Raw genomic sequence first — 18567 nt, forward strand, 5'->3', positions numbered from 1 at the left:
GTCTCATGCTGATTCAATTTCAAACAGAACTGAACAACGTTAAAAGTTTATTAAGTTTATATATGGTACAAAATTGGTTAGAAAAAGTAATTTAAAATGAACTATTCTTTTCTGTGACCTAACCCAAGTGAATTCAGCTAGCTTTAAAAAGATTTTAAAAACCAAAATTTAGGTTATAATTCAATTTTTTTCCCTTTAACTTTTTTATGTTCTTAAAATGCAATGTATTAAAAAGTATTTTCTTTCTCATTTTATATAAATCAGATGCACGTTTACAAATTCGAATTAAAGATAAGAATGTCATAGTTTTGCTTAGGATAACTGTCACATCTTGCAGATATTCAGCTAACATCCCTAGAAGAAGAAATATTGCTGAACAAATGGCAGAAGATTTTGGGGGGAAATTATGAAGTTGTGGTAAGTACACTCATTGCTTGCTATTAAAAAAATAAACACTTTATCTTTTCTTCCTTGGGAGGGGCATTGTTTTCTGAAGTCTAAACATGTGATAAAACAAAACTTTTGTGTAATCTTAGGAAGCCAGAAAATGAATCCTAAATTTCATCAAAAGGTTTATCAAATATTGCTTCCTGTGGAGTTTTCCATTAATTCAATTGATAAGTATCAGCAGCATTTGTTTAGTAACTTTTGGAGTCCATTATAAATTTTGATTCTCCTTGTTGTCAACAGTGCATAGTTTCATTTCTTGGGGTAGCATTTTTGCTTGATGACCTCTCTCAATGTGGGCAGAGCTACAGTTGAGTTCTGAAATCTACATTTGGAAAGCAAAACAATGTAGCTTGTTAGGAAATCTACCCACTTCCAACATACAACATTTAGCATAATCCTTGCTTCGTAAAATTTCTTGCCCATAGCTCATATTCGGAATAAAAGTCTTCTCTCCTTTAATCTGATACTCATCTACCAGAAATAAATGCCACTAATTTTAATGTTGGCCTGCTTTCAGGTAAGTAATAATTTTTTTTAACAATTAGAGCCTATATTTTCTTGTATTGCTGCTGTTGACCCCTAATTCATTGCTGGATGGTCTGTTTTGTATTGCTTACAGAGATTTTTTTTTAAAAGGAAGACTGTTTGCCCCATTTTTACTGGCATTTTAAAAGATTGTTTGCATTTTTTCCTTTTTGTTTTTCTTCCCTTCTATGATTTATGATAATGATTGCTGATCTATTTTCATTATTTGTTTTTAAATTGATTGTTAATTGACTCTTCTATTCTTTTAAAGTGAGGTTTATGTGAGGGATCTTGGTAGCCCTTTGGCCTACAAGCCTTACATTGTATTTATTTTTAGGTAGTAAAAGCTGTTTTCCTAGCTGACACTTTACTTCTCATTGAGAATCTAGCCAATCTTCTTTTAGCACCTTTCAGAACATATAAGCAACTACTTTCGTGTGCAGTAGTCCAAGGATGTAGCAAGGATATGTAACTTTTGAATAGAATTCTTCAGCAGGGTCATAAGTGCAGTTCCTGTTCTTTGACTGTTTCCCACCTGGGGATTAGTAAACCATAGAGAATTATGTTGCCAGGTGCATGTCCTGTTAATGCTTGACTTGTTTCAGAATCAGCAAGGACTGCCAGATATGGAATCCAATTCTTTTTCTTCAAACTGGAAACATTTCTGTTTCCGAATACTGTATTTGCTAACTATTGTTCCATGGCGGTCACAAAAACTGGTGTAATGAGAAGCGTGGAATCTTTGATAGTTTTATTCGTTCCCTTCATTTGTGACTCTCTGACTACCTTTCATCTCTGGGACAGCTGTAGCTACCAGCATCTGTTACCCTTTGCAAATGAGAAAAAGGATGTTACAGCTGGATGCTCCTTTTCAGCTCACATTGTGATTCCGTCTTGTTTTGATGTGAGAAATCAATGAACATGGATGTCGTTTGAAAGAAATGAGCCTATAGCTTAAGATGTAGAGCATTTGTAGCAAAACAGCTTTTAAATTTACTGGTCCTTTGTATAGGATCTCGGTGCAATTTTCTAAGCAACTGATTTCTTGGTGTTATGAAGATTGTATTTTTCTTCTTTCTAGGTGGCAGATGTGAACAAGTTTAGTGAAAGCAGCGGACTGGGGATTAGCTTAGAAGCTACAGTGGGACATCATTTTATTCGGTCTGTTTTGCCTGAAGGGCCCGTTGGACGATGTGGCAGATTGTACAGTGGAGATGAATTATTAGAAGTATGAAATAATCATTCTTATTCTTTTGCTCTCTTGAAAGATATTCTGCGTGGTTTTTTTTCACTTGCAATATTTTCTTAGCATAGAGTACAGCAAGTTCTTGACTTACAACAATAATTGGGAGCAGAATTTCAATTGATAAGAAAGACGGCTACTGAGTTGTGGCCAATGTTGGCATAGTTGTTAAGTGAACCAATACAGTTGTTAAGTGAATCACTTTATTGTTAACTGAATCCGGCTTCCTCCATTGACTATTTGATGGGAAGTTGGAAATGGTAATCATATGACACCAGGACACTGCAACTGTCATAATTACATGCCAATTGCCAACCTCCAAATTTTGATCATGTGACCTTGAAGATGCTGTGACGGTTGTAAGTGCGAGAACCGGTCATAAGTCAGTTATTTCAATGCCAGTGAAACATCGAACGGTCACTAAAGAAATGGTTGTAGGACAAAGACTACCTGTATTCATGTATTTGTGGAAGAAATACAGGTAATCCTTGACTTACAACAGTTCATTTAGTGACCTCTTGAAGTTACAACGGCACTGAAAAAAGTGACATGTAACCATCCCCATGGTCACGTGATTTACATTCAGTTACTTGAAAACTGGCACACTTTTATGATGGTTACAGTGTCCCGGCGTCATGTGATCTCCTTTTGCGACCTTCTGACTAGCAAAATCAATGGGGAAACAGATTTCACTTAACAACCAGGTTTAGTAATTGAAGAACTGCAGTGATTCATTTAACAAATGTGATGAGAAAGGTCCTAAATGGGGCAAAACAATTTTCTCACTTAGGAATGTAAATTTTGGGCTCAGTGGTGGTCGTAACTCGAATACTTACCTCTATACAGCCTGTATAAATTCACAATATGCTAGTATCTTCTAAGGTAGCATTTATATAAATACTCCCTTTTAAATACTCTCTTCCCCTTGTCAGAAGTTCACAAACAGTGATCCCATGAAGTGTGAAATACGGTCATAACTCACATTTTCAGTAGTGTAACTTTGAACAGTCACTAAAGAAACTGTTGTAAGTTGAGGACAACATCTTTTAGGTTTATACTGCCTGGGAAATTCTGGCATTTGTCGTTCAAATACATCTTAAATGAGCAAGGTTGGGGAAAGTGTGGCCTAGATATTCAAATTATGAAATTATATGATTTCTATTCAAGTAGCTACACACTAAAGGAAAAGTAGGTTTCTAAGAATGAAAATGATCCATTCATTCTAGGAACTGTATTTCTCAATATTGCAGCTCTTTAATTTTTCCTAGAAACCCATGTGCTATCTGTTCTTTAATGTAGCTTCATTCAGTTTTCTGGCAAATGTCATTTGCATTCATCCATATTTATAGTCAGGATACCTTAATTCACTGAAGTATAAAACACGTCAGTATAAAAAATTGTGACGTAATTTTGAACGGTCAGTAAATGAACTTTGGTAAGTTGAGGACTATCTATAATTAGAAGAAACCGTGTAGTATCTTTTTTTAAATATGATACGTTAGTCTGTTATGTCCAGTTTGAAAATATATGTATTTCTTTCTCTCTGTCTTTTCCTTATTTCTATAAATATCCTTATTTTTATTGGCAGGTAAATGGACAATCTTTGGTTGGAGAGAATCACAAGGATGTTGTAAATATTCTAAAAGAGCTTCCTATCAATGTAAGAATGGTGTGCTGTCGTGCAGTTCCACCTGTTACCGAGACAGCATTGGATGAGACTCATATGTTAGAGCAGGTAATTCAACATAAAGATTTGTACCCTGGGGGAGAAACTGATAGACCACCATTCTTCCTTGCAGTAGAGAATTCAAAGAAAAGATCTGAACGCCTGCAATGTCTCCATTACTATTAACATTCCTTCATTTATTAATTTTGTTTTATCTGTTTTATTGTTTTTTAATGCTTTACTGGTTGTAAATGATTTTAGATATTTATTGGCTTAGTTTTGTTGTGGGCCACCCAGAGTCTCTTATTTGTGAGACTGCTGGCTATATAAATTAAACAAATAAATAAATATTGAATGTGGTAGTAAGATAAATAAAGTTTTTTTTTTTTTAAAGTTGAGACAGTTTGATCAGATGGCTAGAATTGGATTGAGGAAACCCAGCTTAAAAACCTTTTTTTAGATTTTTCATATAGCTTTCATTAAGTTATAGTTTATTTAAACATTTCACATATATTTAGACATCTCTACATAAAGTTTACATTCTCAGATGATAGAACTTGTGGAGATTATTAAATTATCCTCTTTAATTAAGGAAAAAAACTATCCACATTTACAGTTGACTGGAAATCTGTTATAGACAATTTATGGTGTTTTTGATGATTCGGAAAAAAAAACGATGTAGAAAAGGCTAAGGTTTTTATTTGTAATCATAGAATAAAAGAATTTTGTAAATGTGCTTATATTTGCTGCAAAGGAAACTGGAAGCTTCTCTCTTTGGTTTTTTTCTTTCTATATTTTCCCTTCCTTCCTTCCATCTTCCCTCTGACCCTCCCACCCTACATTGCAGCTGTTAAATGAATCATGTAGTCAATATGTGAATCTGGCTTGCTTAAAAACCCAAAACTAGTTAGTGCTTTTTATGTGTTTTGTAAAACTTTTAATTAAAATTTCATTTTAAAAATAGATAAGTTTTAAACTCTTTAAATAGCAGTTCCCATTTATTCCAGTTCCATTGACAACCTGTGTTTAAATTTCCTTTATTTAAAAAAAAAGTAATCATATTTAACTTTCCAGTCGCATATAGACTTTGGTGGACCCCTTGGTGCTTCAGAGACAGAAGATGCTAAGCTGGAAATAGCTAACGTAAATCAGAATACTGAAGAGGTACAAGGTTCTTCTCTGGCAATGTGGGAAACAGAAATACAACAAATTGAGCTGGAGAAAGGCAGCAGAGGTCTTGGCTTTAGTATATTGGATTATCAGGTAATTTCTGAATTCCCTAATATAAGAATGTAGTTTATACATTGAATCCAGTATCCCTTTAAGAATGACACATTCCAGTAGAATTCATCATTAAAATAAATTTGTCAAACTTATTTAATATATCTTCACTTGTGGATAGTTCCTGATCTGTTAGATGAGAAAAGACATGGTGTGACTAAGAAGTCACCTTTCATTAATATTCTATTACATTTCTCAATCTTTCTCTTCAAGGAGAAATTGAAATTTAAGGAGAAATGATCTAATAGTATTTATTCCGTGGATCTAATAATAACACTCACAAATACATAAAATATTAATAGTGGGACTGCTGAGCATTATCACAAAGCAAGATGCATTATTATTGTAATTATAATTAAAGTAGTAGAAGTAATAGTATTAGTAGATACTTACGTAGTTTGTTTTTATAAAAAGACAATCTCAAAGTGCAATGCTACCAGGTTTTTGAGTCTCTGTTGCACTAATTTGAGGAAGTTTTAAATGTGGAGAAGATTCTGAAATGTGTTTGCTAATTCTATCTGTATGCAAAGAATTTATTTATATTCTAGAAGCCAGTTTTAATGTTGCTTTCTGCAGTCTTTCTTCAAGATTACATAATGTATAATTAGGTTTTAATTTTTCATAAGTAATGGCTTGACAACTGAATCTATGAGCAAGCAGGGTCAGGAAAAAACCCCACCCCATACCATTTTTTGAAATCTCTGATCAGATCCAATAGATTGGGCATGCTGCAGATCCAATCCGCGAATGAGAGCTGGATAGCAGGAAGTAGTTTTTTTTTTCCTGCTGTAGCCTCTTGACTTATGGAATATCCTCAAACATTAGAATGACCCGCACCCTGTTGGCCTGTCTATCTAGCTAGGCCTAGGGACTCGGAATATGTGAAGGGCCTTGTTACTTGGCTTTACTATTAACAGATTAGTCATCACAGCTGCTGTTTGTACTTACTCATTTTGGTGGATATTTTTATTGTTTTAATGTATTTTCAATTGTTCAATTATTTTTTCGAATTTTAAAATTGCAGGCCACCCAGAGTCTCTTGGTGAGGTGGGAGCTGCAGAAATTGAATGAATAAATAAAGTAACTAAAAATACATGTCAACATTTTTCTCATGTTCTCCTCTTTTCTCCTTCAATAAGGACCCAGTGGACCCTGCCAATACAGTGATCGTGATCCGCTCTCTTGTTCCTGGGGGCATTGCTGAGCAAGATGGCAGGCTGCTCCCAGGAGACAGGCTTATGTTTGTCAATGAGACCAGCTTGGAAAATGGTAGCCTGGAGGAAGCTGTGCAGGCCCTGAAAGGAGCACCTATGGGAATGGTGAAAATAGGAGTCGCCAAGCCATTGCCTGTAAGAATTCTTGTTTTACATGGTGGGATTTTGTATTTTGCAAATAATATCCTGGGGTATTTACTGATGTAGAACTTTAGGTATATAACTGTTGACACTTCAAAGATGAACTACATTGGTTGTGAGGTAATAAAATGCTGCAAAATGCCCTCATTTTATACAATTGGCATGAAGAGAGTAACAAAGCTCTGAACCAGCCCACTATCACTTTGTTCCCCAAAAAATATCTTTACTTTAGATTCATGGAAGTGGTGCAGTTACTCAGTAATAACTTATTCAGAGCCAAAATAATTTTAGCTTCAGAATTAGTTACTGTTGGAAGAATAATTTGAAGCAGAGAGTAGAAACATGTCGTTTCTAGAAATCTAGGGTAAGAATATTTAAAACACCCCAAACAACAATGTTTTGATTTATTTTCATAAAGTATAAGCAAACAACACACTAAAAAATTGAATATATTAATTATCTACTATGTATACTTCAGGAACTTTGGTTTCTATATAAGTAATAATTTTGGAGATGTATTTCACACAATGGAATACATGCAAAAAATGTCTGTTACGAAACCCTCTTCTACACATAATCTGAACATTTCCTGTCCCTAAGTGGCAGCATTTAATCCATAGTAAATAGAACTGAGAGTTTGGGAGTAATTGCTTTCATTTATTCCTTGAATCAGTAAGGCAATAATTTTTGGTTGCTGGTTTGAGGGCTACTTTCTGGAAAAATAAGATATTTATATTCACTTTTTTTTCTGGCTGAATCCTGGTGCCGTGCCACCTTTGCACAGAGGTGTCCAACGTTTGATAAGCAAGGGCTATACTGTACTTAGTGGTACAGAAGAGTACTGAAGGCCACAAAATAAATGGGCCTTATCACAGGTGCACTTAGGACTAAGGTTTGTGGATGAATTGGGGAGAGGGTATCTTTTTTGTTTTCTTTTACTATTAGTGTAAGCTCAGAAATATTGCTAAAGTTTGCCCCTATTTTTCATTTGGAAACTGGAAACATTGCTATCAAGTTTCAACATAAGTAGCCTCAGGGTTCTGAGGATTGCAAAAAAATAAAAATAAAATTCTGTGGCCACACGGGGCTTTGGGGTTGCCCATTGAATTGCTGCTTTGATGGAAGAAAAATAGGTTGTCACCAAAGGAAGGGAATGTTTCTTTCTAATTTTGGGTATATCATTTTACATACCTATGATGGCCTGTTTCTCTGGTAATTAAATGCAGCCAGAACATTTTTCACAATTATTGCTTGCTTAGAGAGATTAGTTATTGTAGACACGATGATTATTTAATTATTTAAAGAATATGTTATGCTGCCATCTCACCCTAATGACTCCGACTAGTTAACAATATTGTATGGAAAGTATAAACTAAACAAAGCTAAAATAAAAACAATCTAGTACAATGTGACTAAGCTGAAAACAATTTTTTTTTTACCATAAAACATATCTTAAAACATGCGTAATAGAACATACCTTGAGCTCATCTCACGTTCTGTCACCAATGTGTGAAAGAAAAGCCAGCTCTTCAAGGCCTTCCAGAAGGCATGGGGCAATGGGACCATTCCAGATTCAGAGGGGAGGCTGTTCCATAGGACAGGCATTGTGACCTAGAAAGCACATGTCCAGGGTTCAGCCAGATCATTCAGTTTGACAAAAGGGACCTGAGGTCTGGTGGGATGGGTAGAAACTATCAGAAACAGGTAGACTCATCGGTATCCTGGCCCTGTGTTACCCAGAGCTTTATGGGTGATACTTGTTCCTTAAATTGTATCTGGACACATGTGCCCTTGCATTCTGGATCAGTGACCACTTAGTCCCATTTAGAGCCTATTGCAGTGATCCATATACATAATTAAGGCATGAGTGACTGTGATAGTCTCCTGATCCAGGAGGGCTCAACTGGCATGATGGATAGACTTGTGCTAAGGCCTTCCTGGCTATCACTGCCACCTGCTCTTTTTGCAGGACTTCCAAAGGACCTCCAAATTGCAACACCAACCACTGGGGGAATGTTAAGTTATCCAAGTGATGGATAGGCCATAGATGTACAACTATTAATGATATTTAACCTTATATGGATAAATGCTCTGAGTTATTCAGAGTTTTCATATAGATGCTAAATAAAAGCAGAAAGAAAATGCATAAAAGGCAGGGGTTGGATTTTTACTCTGTACCAACTCTTAACTGGAACCAGCTTTAGAGGAAAGAGGAAAGCCACCGTACCCCCCCCCCCTTACCAACCTCCTTAAACCTGATCCAGGAGGTATTGAAGGTCTCTGTAATCCAAGATCAATGCCTGGGTAGATACATAATCCATATTCTGAGTTTATCAGAGATTAACAATAATTATGGCCAATTGTTATCTCAATTCTATTATCCAACCTCAAGCCCAACAGAAAAGGATCTAGGTAATGTAGTTTTATTATGAAGTTGATATTTTAGTTGTATTGGAATGAACAATTTCTTAATAAAATCCTTCATATTGAAATTGAGTTCAACATTCATGGCAAGATTGTGAAAACTATTGTCTCCCAATAACTTACTATGAAATTCACAAGCCAGACAGGTAATTTTCAAAAAATAAATGTGATTTTCAATCTGCTCCAAACATGTTTTTAATCACAAGAAGAAGTGCTACTGATTTCAGTGGAACACATGTGTTGTATTTAGGAACTAAGGCATAATTTAAATTTGGTAAGACTGAATAGGCTTAAATCTAGTTTAATCTTAAATCTAGTTTGTGAGGCTTAACTGCATTGGAAACCAGGCAGCGGAAATATAAGGAGTGGGACAGAATTTTATCATCTTGTCTGGGAGAACATCTCAAATATCAGCACATAGGCACACAACCATGTGATGCTTAAAAGCTCTTTCAAATTCATGATTATTGCCATCTCATTTTTCTTTTTTCAACCTTATAAATCATTTCATGGTTTGAGGGCTGTAATATCATTTCTAGATACCTTTTTTTCCTGATCTTTATATTCATTTAAAATTTCTTAGTATTTACTTACATGGCATGTTCTGTTCACTGGCCATCATCCAACTCAAGAGCTTCATTCTTTCTGCAGCTTTCACCAGAAGAGGGCTATGTTTCTGCTAAGGAAGATTCCTTTTTCTACACTGCCCAGTCCTTTGAGGAGGAAGGGCTAACTGATTCAGCCCTCTTCCATGCTGAGCTGGCTCTGGTTAGTCTATAGTTAGTCTTTTATTCTATGTATTAATTTTGAACGGTGTTTTGTTAAGGAACAATACAGGAACAGTCCTGCTATTGACATATTAACAGATATTTTAAAAGACTTTTTGCTTGGTTTCCTTAAATCTACTTGATGGTTGTTTATCTGCTAATATAAGAAAATATCCATAACTATATCAAAACGTATTTATAAGAAGACAATGCTGTGTGCCAAAATTAAACTCTCTAAATCAGGAGTGTCAAACTCGCTACAATATGGTGTCATCATGTGACATGTTGCAACTTTTCCCCCTTTGCTAAACCGGAGGTTGGTGTGGCCAGTGTGTGATACATCTGGCCTACCAACCGCGAGTTTCACACCCCCTGCTCTAAATATTTAAATATTTATAAACATTTATTTAAAAAAAACCATCCTTGAAGCCTTCAGAATAACATATAATTAAAAAGAATTAGAAAATTACCGAAGCTAACCATTATTTTTTAAATGAGAAACCTTGATATATATATATATATAAGCATACAATACAAGGAAATTATGGCCCCAACCATTCATTCAAATTACTTTTTAGGACTCTGCATTTTCTTTCTTGGAATTTGAACCTCTTGGAACTTAGAACTCTGTGTAAACACAGAATATGATTAAAATGCTGTTGCTCATTTAAACTTGGCAATATCTAAAAATACCAGAAAGTTTTTTCTTATTCCATGTACTCAGTTTTCTCACATACTTTTTCTGATTTATTTTGTTCAAGAATTCTGGGAGTTGAAATCCACAGGTGGTAAAGTTGCAATAATTATCCCACCCATGCTCTAGTGATACACTGTATATATAGTAGCTGAGATATTGGCCAGTCTTTAAAAAGCCCACAAAAGCTAGAATTGTGAATGAACCTTTAATTGATTCTCTGTGTGTGTGAATCCAACTCTTAATAGCTAAAATGGCCAAATCCTGATTGATTTAATAGTAATCTATCTGCTATCTCAGAACAGGAAGGAAGTGAGTGTGTGTGTGTATCTGTTTGGGTGCTTGTACGTATGTCTTCAGGGAATTTAGAAAATTGAAAATTACTTTGGATTATACTCATCCAGACCATCTTTGTGGTGGTATGCAGATGTCACCTTAAGTCTTGCTGGGGTCTGGATGCATGCAACTCATTCCATTTATTGCCTCCTTCTCCCTCCATCCCTTTTTTTCCCCTTTAGATCAGTGGCTTCCAACCTTTTGGGCACCAGGGACCGGTTCTGTGGAGAGAGGTTTTTTCCACAGACCAGAGGGGGTGTGGTTTTGTATGCTGCCTTGCATCCACAGATGGGGCTTTGCTTGTTTACGTGGCCCAGTTTCTGTCTGGCTGCAGCCCAGTCCTGGTCCATGGTTGGGGACCCCTGTTTTCGATGACATTTTTCAATTCTTCTGACAGAATTTTTTTTTATTTATATGTAATGATTTCCAGTCAGCATTTTTTGTGAAATTTAGGAGTGCACATTAAGACTGCCTTCATTTTTTTATAAAGAATTTGAGATTATAATTTCCTCCCGGTGTCACTTCATCCTGTGGTATTTTGGTTCATTATCATAATATGTACATAACAGGCATATGTAGCTTTATATAAGGTGGAAACTATTTCATTTTAAATTTAGTGCAGGAGTTGGAAATATGCATATCTTTGTATCATAAAATGACATACTTTCGGAGAAAAATATAGAAAGGTTTACATAGAATTCTGCAAATAGGCATTCTAATTGGGAACTATGGAAAAATACTTGATGTTTTCACAGTGGTTCTGTTTGTTAAATATGTTTTTATTGTAGAAACCTCTGAAGGATTCTACCACAAAGCTACTTAGTTTGGGACATGATCCTTATTTTTTTTTTTTTGCTAAAGTCCAACTTCTATTGAAGATATAATTTGATTATTCTTCTGCCTGTCACAAATTTAAAATAATGTACCTGGCATGCATTGGATTTTAGTTTCTGGATTGAACTGAATTGGATAGTATCCATAGAATTGATAGTGAATCCCATGAATTCTTTGTTACAATGCTAGGCTTATATGAAAATGTGCTGAGAAGGCAATAAGACTGAGTATAAATTTATAACAGGTGCTAGCTTATTGGTAATGAGCAATGGTGATATATTTGGGGAATAAAGGACCACTTTAAAAAAATCACAATCAGTAAAGCTTGTGGAATAAGTCACTTGATTATTTATATTAAATTAAAAAGTAAGCCTATTTAATGAGCCTTGGTGGCGCAGTGGTTAGTGTGCAGTACTGCAGACTACTTCTGCTGACTGCCGGCTGACTGCAATTTGGCAGTTTGAATCTCACCAGGCTCAAGGTTGACTCAGCCTTCCCTCCTTCCAAGGTGGGTAAAATGAGGACCCAGATTATTGGGGGCAATAGGCTGACGCTATAAGCAGCTTAGAGAGAGCTGTAAAGCACTATAAAGCGGTACATAAGTCTAAGGGTTATTGCTACTTACAACAATACAAGTAGTTCTCAACTTACATCCATTTATTTACTGACTGTTTGAAGTTACAACAGCACTGCAAAAAGTGACTTGACTGGTTTTCACACTTACAAGCATTGCAGCATCCCCATATTCACAAAATGAAAATTTGGAAGCTTGTGGCTGGCATGTATTTATAATCATTACAGTGCCCCTGGGATCTTGTGATCACTACTTGTAACCATCCCAGCTAGCTTTTGACAAGCATAGCCAATGGGGGAAAGCCAGATTCGCTTGATGATTGCATGATTCGCATAATAACTGCAGTGATTCACTTAAGAACTGTGACAAAAAAGGTCCTAAAATGGGGCAGACTCACTTAACTCACTGCCTTGTTTAGCAGTGGAAATGTTGGGCTCAATTGTGATCCTGCACATAGCATTAATATTTTAAAGAGATAATACAAAAGTCAAATAAAATATTTTCACATAAAAGTCATTGCGTATCCACGATCTGAGCTTTGAGTGGAAATAAACACTTTGCAAGCCAAGATACTCTATTTTGGAAAATTGAAAACAAAAAGTTTAAAAAGGAAAATAGCTGGAACTATTTAATAGCCTCTGATGCTTATATTTGAAACTGATACAAAAGTAGCCCATTTGATTGGATTTCCTTTGCTATTAGGTAGACTCAAGTGAGGCAGATGTAACAGAAAACTGTACCATGGGATTGGACTGTTCTCCAGATAATGATGGTGCATTCCAGTCTTCAGCTTTAACACTGCATAGCGGCATTTCTGGTGATGATCTGAAGCTTGCTCTTTCACTGCCCTCTTCAACTCCCAAGGTAAAATTATGGGGGAAGGATATGAGCCAGGGATATGAGCAGAAAGACACTTCGTTCCTAGCTATAAAGTAGCTTTATGAAAATGTCTGCTTGGACAGTGAAGACAATGTTTATCAGTTGGTTCCATCTGTTCATAGTTTTTTTTTACTAGATTAAAGAGTAATTTCATTTAGATAGTAATGCTGATTGAATTACCTTTCAGATTTTCAGTATTCAGCAGACCATTTACTATAATTTTTAGGTGTTCCAATTAAAAAAATTAAGTGGTTCAAAGAAATCTAAACAATAACAAGCCATTTATGGAAAGACATGCGTAAGTATAATGAATGCTTATGCTTACAGTTCAAGCATTAAAAAACTCTAATTTCCTTAAGGGAAACTTTTAGTAAATCTCTTTAGAAAATAAATGCTCGAAAGGTGACTCAAACTCTTTTGTCAAAAGGTCATTGAGGTTCTTTTTTTAATTTTGATGTTCTTTATTTTTTTTAATCATATTAACTTTTCTCCTCTTCCCCTTTTCTGATTCTCTCTTTCTGTCTCTTTTTGGTCATTCTGCGTATTTCTTTTAACGTTCATGGTGAGATCACTGCTGGATTGTCAGTTCATTCTTTGAAATGGATTGTATATTTTATTCCTTTGATTTTTATCCTGCTTCATAAGTAACTCGCATCTGTTTTGTTTGCTCTTCTTTCACACCTGAAATTTATAAGCTGACTTCATTTTTTTTTGGAATCTTATTTCTGTGCGTTCCAACATGGGTCTGACAGCCAGAATTTATTTCCTAATAGAATTTCTCAGACTAAATGGAATATACCTGTGCCCTTTTTGCCAATCAGACAGATTGCATTGCTTAACTTTGCAATAGTTAATAAAATTAGAAATTAAAGTGCATGCTGGGAAACATACTCTGCAACAAATCTAGTTTTATATAAGGTACACAACTCATGCTTTTGAAATCATTCTCTTGTGTCCCATCGGACTAGAAAGAAAATGTTTACAATCACACTTGGTGGAAGGATCCACTGGGTCTGTCACTGGGATCAGATGTTTAGTCTTCTGAGTTTTCAGACTTGTGCCAGAGCCCATCCTCCGGGAACTTGTCTGTGTGTCATATTCTGGTGAGAGAGAAGTTCCCAGAGGATGGGCTCCAGCACACGTCCAAAAGCTTTGGAAGACTAAATTTCTGGTCCTGTTGACCAACCCAGTTTGGATCCTGCAATATTATCTTGGAACACCATATAATTGCCTTCATTCGTGAAACTTGGTGGTGTCTATATCACCTTATTCCAATAAAAGTAATTCTACAAAATATAAATGGACCACAATGGCACCCTGAATGTAAACTAGTTATTCATGGGAAAGGTTTTTAGACTTCCAGAGGAAGGAATGGTGGACTCAAGACAGCTTCGCAGAAAGTGGAGCCAACACAATTGTGGCTTTATTTTAATAATTGAAAATGTAGTTAATTAATTATCATACTTCTAGAATGAGTTTGGAATTCTTGTTATTTTGTTTGCTAGATCATTTTCAAAGAAGATTCCGGTAACCCACATAGTTACCAGTCATCAGATAAAAACCTGTACACAGTGGATCTAATACAAAGAGAGACTGAGAGTACACCTGCAGGTGGATGTATGAAACAGATCACAGAGCCTTTTCTTGTGAACCCGACAACACAATCTCCTAAGAAACAAGTTGAACATGACATCATAAGCATGTGGAGAGAATCTCAGCTGACACCTGAATTTTCACACTGTACAAAAGTAAGTTCTAAATTGCCACTGGATTCAGCCCTACCACTCCGCCCCGCTGAGGTCAAACATAACCCTGATGCTGCCCTCAATGAAATCGAGTTTGATACCCTTGATCTAGAAGAATCAAATACAACATAAGTTGGGATTGTATGGATTGTATACACTAATTTGTGGCACAGCTTGCTTTCTAAGAACTGAGCTGTGACTCAACATAGCACTTGCTAAGAATATTGTTCTATACAGTACAAAATCACAAGTACCTGTAGAGAGGTGAGATTGTGGATTTATTAGTACAAAGATGTATTCCAGTTTTGGAGACTAACATGGAATATGCAACAAGGACCAACATTGATTGTATAGCTAGACAGAGCAGGTCAGCTGAATTGTACAACTTCCTATACCTGGAATCCAAACTGTTGCAATATGCATTTGGAGGGCACAAGATTGGACAAGTCTGTTTTTTTTTTTTAATTGTAGGTCTGTTTGCTGCCAGTTGTGAAGGGTATTCTTTCTTTTTCAGCGCAGTTGTTTTAGTAAAGCACTATGTTACTTTTTTTTTGTTTGCTTATTTTGAACAGAAACCAGCTCTTTGAAAAACGCTACAAATATGCAGACTGTCTAGCAGACTGATTTGTAAACTACACAAAATCCTATTATGTTTTCCAGAAGTGACTTTTATTTTCTTCTTACCAGGATCAGGAGTTCTTGATGGAAAATAATATCTTAATGCCTGCTTGCCTAGATATAAATAAAAACAAGTTGGAGAAGATGATTACCATCGCAAAAGGCAATTCAAGCTTAGGTAATGTACCTCGCGTAACTGTACACATCTTTGTTCTTGCAGTCCTTATTTCTGCCTAGTTATTCCTGAAGGAAAACTAGATATTGCTTTAATTAAAAAGCAAATATTTTTACATATGATCTCAATAATAACTATATCGTAATTATAGCAGACATGTCTATATATTTTCCTTTCCATATGAAGTCAGGAACAGTCCAAGAAAAGATCAATCTCTATTGTTATAATCAGACAATACATCAATGATATAGTTGTCCAAATAATTTATTTACCAATAAAATTAAGAATCAAATCTAAGAACTTTCTATTTGGAGAATTTTAACATTTTTTTTATCCTGGAAATATTTAGAAGGAGAAACATATTGGCCATATTCAAATATGGGAAGGATGAAATCCTTCACTTGTGTGCTTTGTAATTCATTCCTGTTCAGAACAAATCTTCTAAAATTTCTTCATCATTATCTCATCTTGATCTTCCTTTTTAATCTTTGCTCACTTTTTAAAATTAAATTAAAAATAAGTTCATTGCCATTTCCTTTTCTGTTCTCTGCTTCTTTCTTTGAGGCCGTAGGTAAAAAAAAAACAGATCTCATCTAATTAAGTAGCTTTTTAAACAGAACAGAAGGCATTAGGAATTCATCATCTTTTTGATCCTAACCGTGAGCTTATGTGATGGAGGCAGCTGTAGACCTGAAGAGACAATCTCATATGCCAGCCTCAGCTGTTACCAGGTTTTTTTAGTGATAATTTTCTAGATGGTGTTTTGACCTGCTAGGCATATCTTGTTGACTCCTCACATCTACCAATATGATATTAATTTTTCTTCAAGTTATGATTTAAAACAATCTGTGGAAGTATGTATATATTGGCAGAAATACAGATAAACATAGAAATGAAAACACTTTCAGAAAATTAATGTTATTCAGTGTATGATCAAGTCAGATACCAACATTGTTCCCGTGTTTCTTATTAGCGCTAAACTTTTTTTTTTCCATAAGGGATGACAGTAAGCTCTAATAAAGATGGCATGGGAATGATAGTTCGCAGCATTATCCATGGTGGTTCCATAAATCGTGACGGACGAATTGGTATTGGAGACTGTATTTTGTCTATTAATGAGGAATCTACTGCTAATTTAACTAGTGCCCAAGCACGGGCCATGCTAAGGAGGCATTCTGTCATTGGACCAGATATAAAGTAAGTTGTTTGTTATACAGATCAGTCGATTTTCAAACACAGTATGCATCAATTATATTTCCACTGCACTTGTGGGTTTTTTTAAATTCCATAATTATTTTTAATTCAGTGTCCTAGTATTAATTCAGTATTAAACTGGATTCTACATTGATAGAAGAAGTTGAAATGTCTTCTGTGAATCACAACTGACTAATGAGTGTTCCAAAATTGCAATCCAATATGGTAGTTTGATTATCCCATTCACTGATTGATATAATTCCATAGGCTCAAATAAATACATGGAATTTGCCAACCATTTGCAATAAGGGAGAAAATGTTTGCCTATATCACTTAATCTTACAAATACGTAACTATAGTGGAAAAAACTCTGAACTTGATTATTAAACTAAATTCTGAATTGGCTTCTAAAAATTAAAGCTTAGCAGCTGCTCCTTAAAGCTAGCAATGGAATTGCTATACCTGAAGAATATTCACCTTTAATGTCTAAGCAATGGTGAAAGTTGATGGAATATTACAGCATGAAATCACCTTTGGGAGGGGAAATAGTTTGTTAGATGAATGTGGGTATAGTTAGGGCAGAAAGGATCACATCTCTCTTCTTTATTTCCATTTAATAGTAGTTAGAGAAATAATTGTATATTGATCCACGAGACAAAAGGACATTTAACACCTTTTTGAATCTCTTACTGTCCTGGATTCCTGGAAGATACAAGTTTGCATGGGATTTAAATTACATATTTTTTTTGTTCAGGCAGATCAACTGAAAAACATTGGGATTTTATAAATAAGCTTTGATCTTTTACCTCAAGTGACTGAGAAATCTTTCAGTAGGGGAAAATGGTGAATATAGAAATTATGATACATGACATTATAACAGAAGAATAATGCTTTCTCAGTATATTCTTTTTACAAATATTTGGAAGAAAACTGTATTTTAAATAATTTGTGGGGTATAATTTAATATAAAGTGCCACACAATTGTAATGAACTTGAATGTTCTACGCCTATTAAAACAGTGCTCCAAATGCCTGAGACTTAAATTGCAGGTACTGTATCTTGCACCCTAAATTAGCAGTTCAAATTTGGGCTTTATAACCAGACAAAACTTTCTACCAGTCCCCCAATTTGAGTGTCAAGCCCAGCATAGCTTTTTATAATAATTTTGTTTGGGATTATAGTTTATGATATGTTTCTATCTCTCTCTCGTTTTCTTTTCTTCCTTCCCTTCATATATAAACTTTTTTTTCCTAAACAGAGAAGCAGATGTATAGCATCATCAGGATATCTTTGGCTTCACTTTTCCCTGCACCTTACATTTCTTTAACAATATTTAGAGACATTTGCTTTTAGCAGTAGTTATAACAGCTGCCTCTAACATCTGCCAGATAATTACAGAGCTGATTCAGAATTCACCTGCCTTAACCGAACGTATGGAGATGAATCTCTGATCAAGGAATAAAAGATTGATTGCGGTTGCATTTTTCATGCTTGTTAATAATCATTGCTATACACTCCAATAAAGAACAGATGCTTTCTGGTGGGAGGTGTGGATAGGATAGAGGTGGCGAGGGGGAAGAGGAAAGTAAGCAGGAGTGCACACTTTTAAATACGTGTGTATGCATCTCTCATTGAGTAGAAGTCACTGACATTTGTTAACAATATTGTAAAAAGATGCTGCGTCGTATGCTTCACATTCTAGATCTTCTCCAACACCTGCTGATGATCAGGCCCCCTTTTATGTGTGAGTATTGGCGATTCAAAAGCTCATTATAGCTCTGTGTTCCAACTTGTCTGTTCATTCATT

The 18567-nt window shown here is 35.3% G+C and overlaps 1 protein-coding gene across 16 annotated transcripts in view; it reads left to right on the plus strand.

Moving 5' to 3' along the window:
• MPDZ (multiple PDZ domain crumbs cell polarity complex component) overlaps positions 1-18567 on the plus strand; it is a 93534-nt gene that overhangs the window by 30157 nt on the left and 44810 nt on the right. For 10 of the 16 annotated variants that reach the window (XM_087926614.1, XM_087926620.1, XM_087926623.1 and 7 more), the window contains exons 13-23: positions 338-417; positions 2057-2203; positions 3807-3953; positions 4959-5147; positions 6305-6514; positions 9596-9712; positions 12852-13013; positions 14534-14776; positions 15461-15569; positions 16565-16763; positions 18463-18504. In XM_087926614.1, the coding sequence (XP_087782740.1) occupies positions 338-417; positions 2057-2203; positions 3807-3953; positions 4959-5147; positions 6305-6514; positions 9596-9712; positions 12852-13013; positions 14534-14776; positions 15461-15569; positions 16565-16763; positions 18463-18504 (1645 nt within the window). The remainder of the gene's footprint in view (positions 1-337; positions 418-2056; positions 2204-3806; positions 3954-4958; positions 5148-6304; positions 6515-9595; positions 9713-12851; positions 13014-14533; positions 14777-15460; positions 15570-16564; positions 16764-18462; positions 18505-18567) is intronic. The other 6 variants (XM_087926621.1, XM_087926625.1, XM_087926626.1 and 3 more) reach the window with 2 other exon arrangements.

The sequence above is a fragment of the Pseudonaja textilis genome, chromosome 2 (assembly GCF_049901715.1).
Source record: "Pseudonaja textilis isolate UNSWEBS1 chromosome 2, rPseTex1.2, whole genome shotgun sequence".
NCBI classification, from domain to species: domain Eukaryota; kingdom Metazoa; phylum Chordata; class Lepidosauria; order Squamata; family Elapidae; genus Pseudonaja; species Pseudonaja textilis.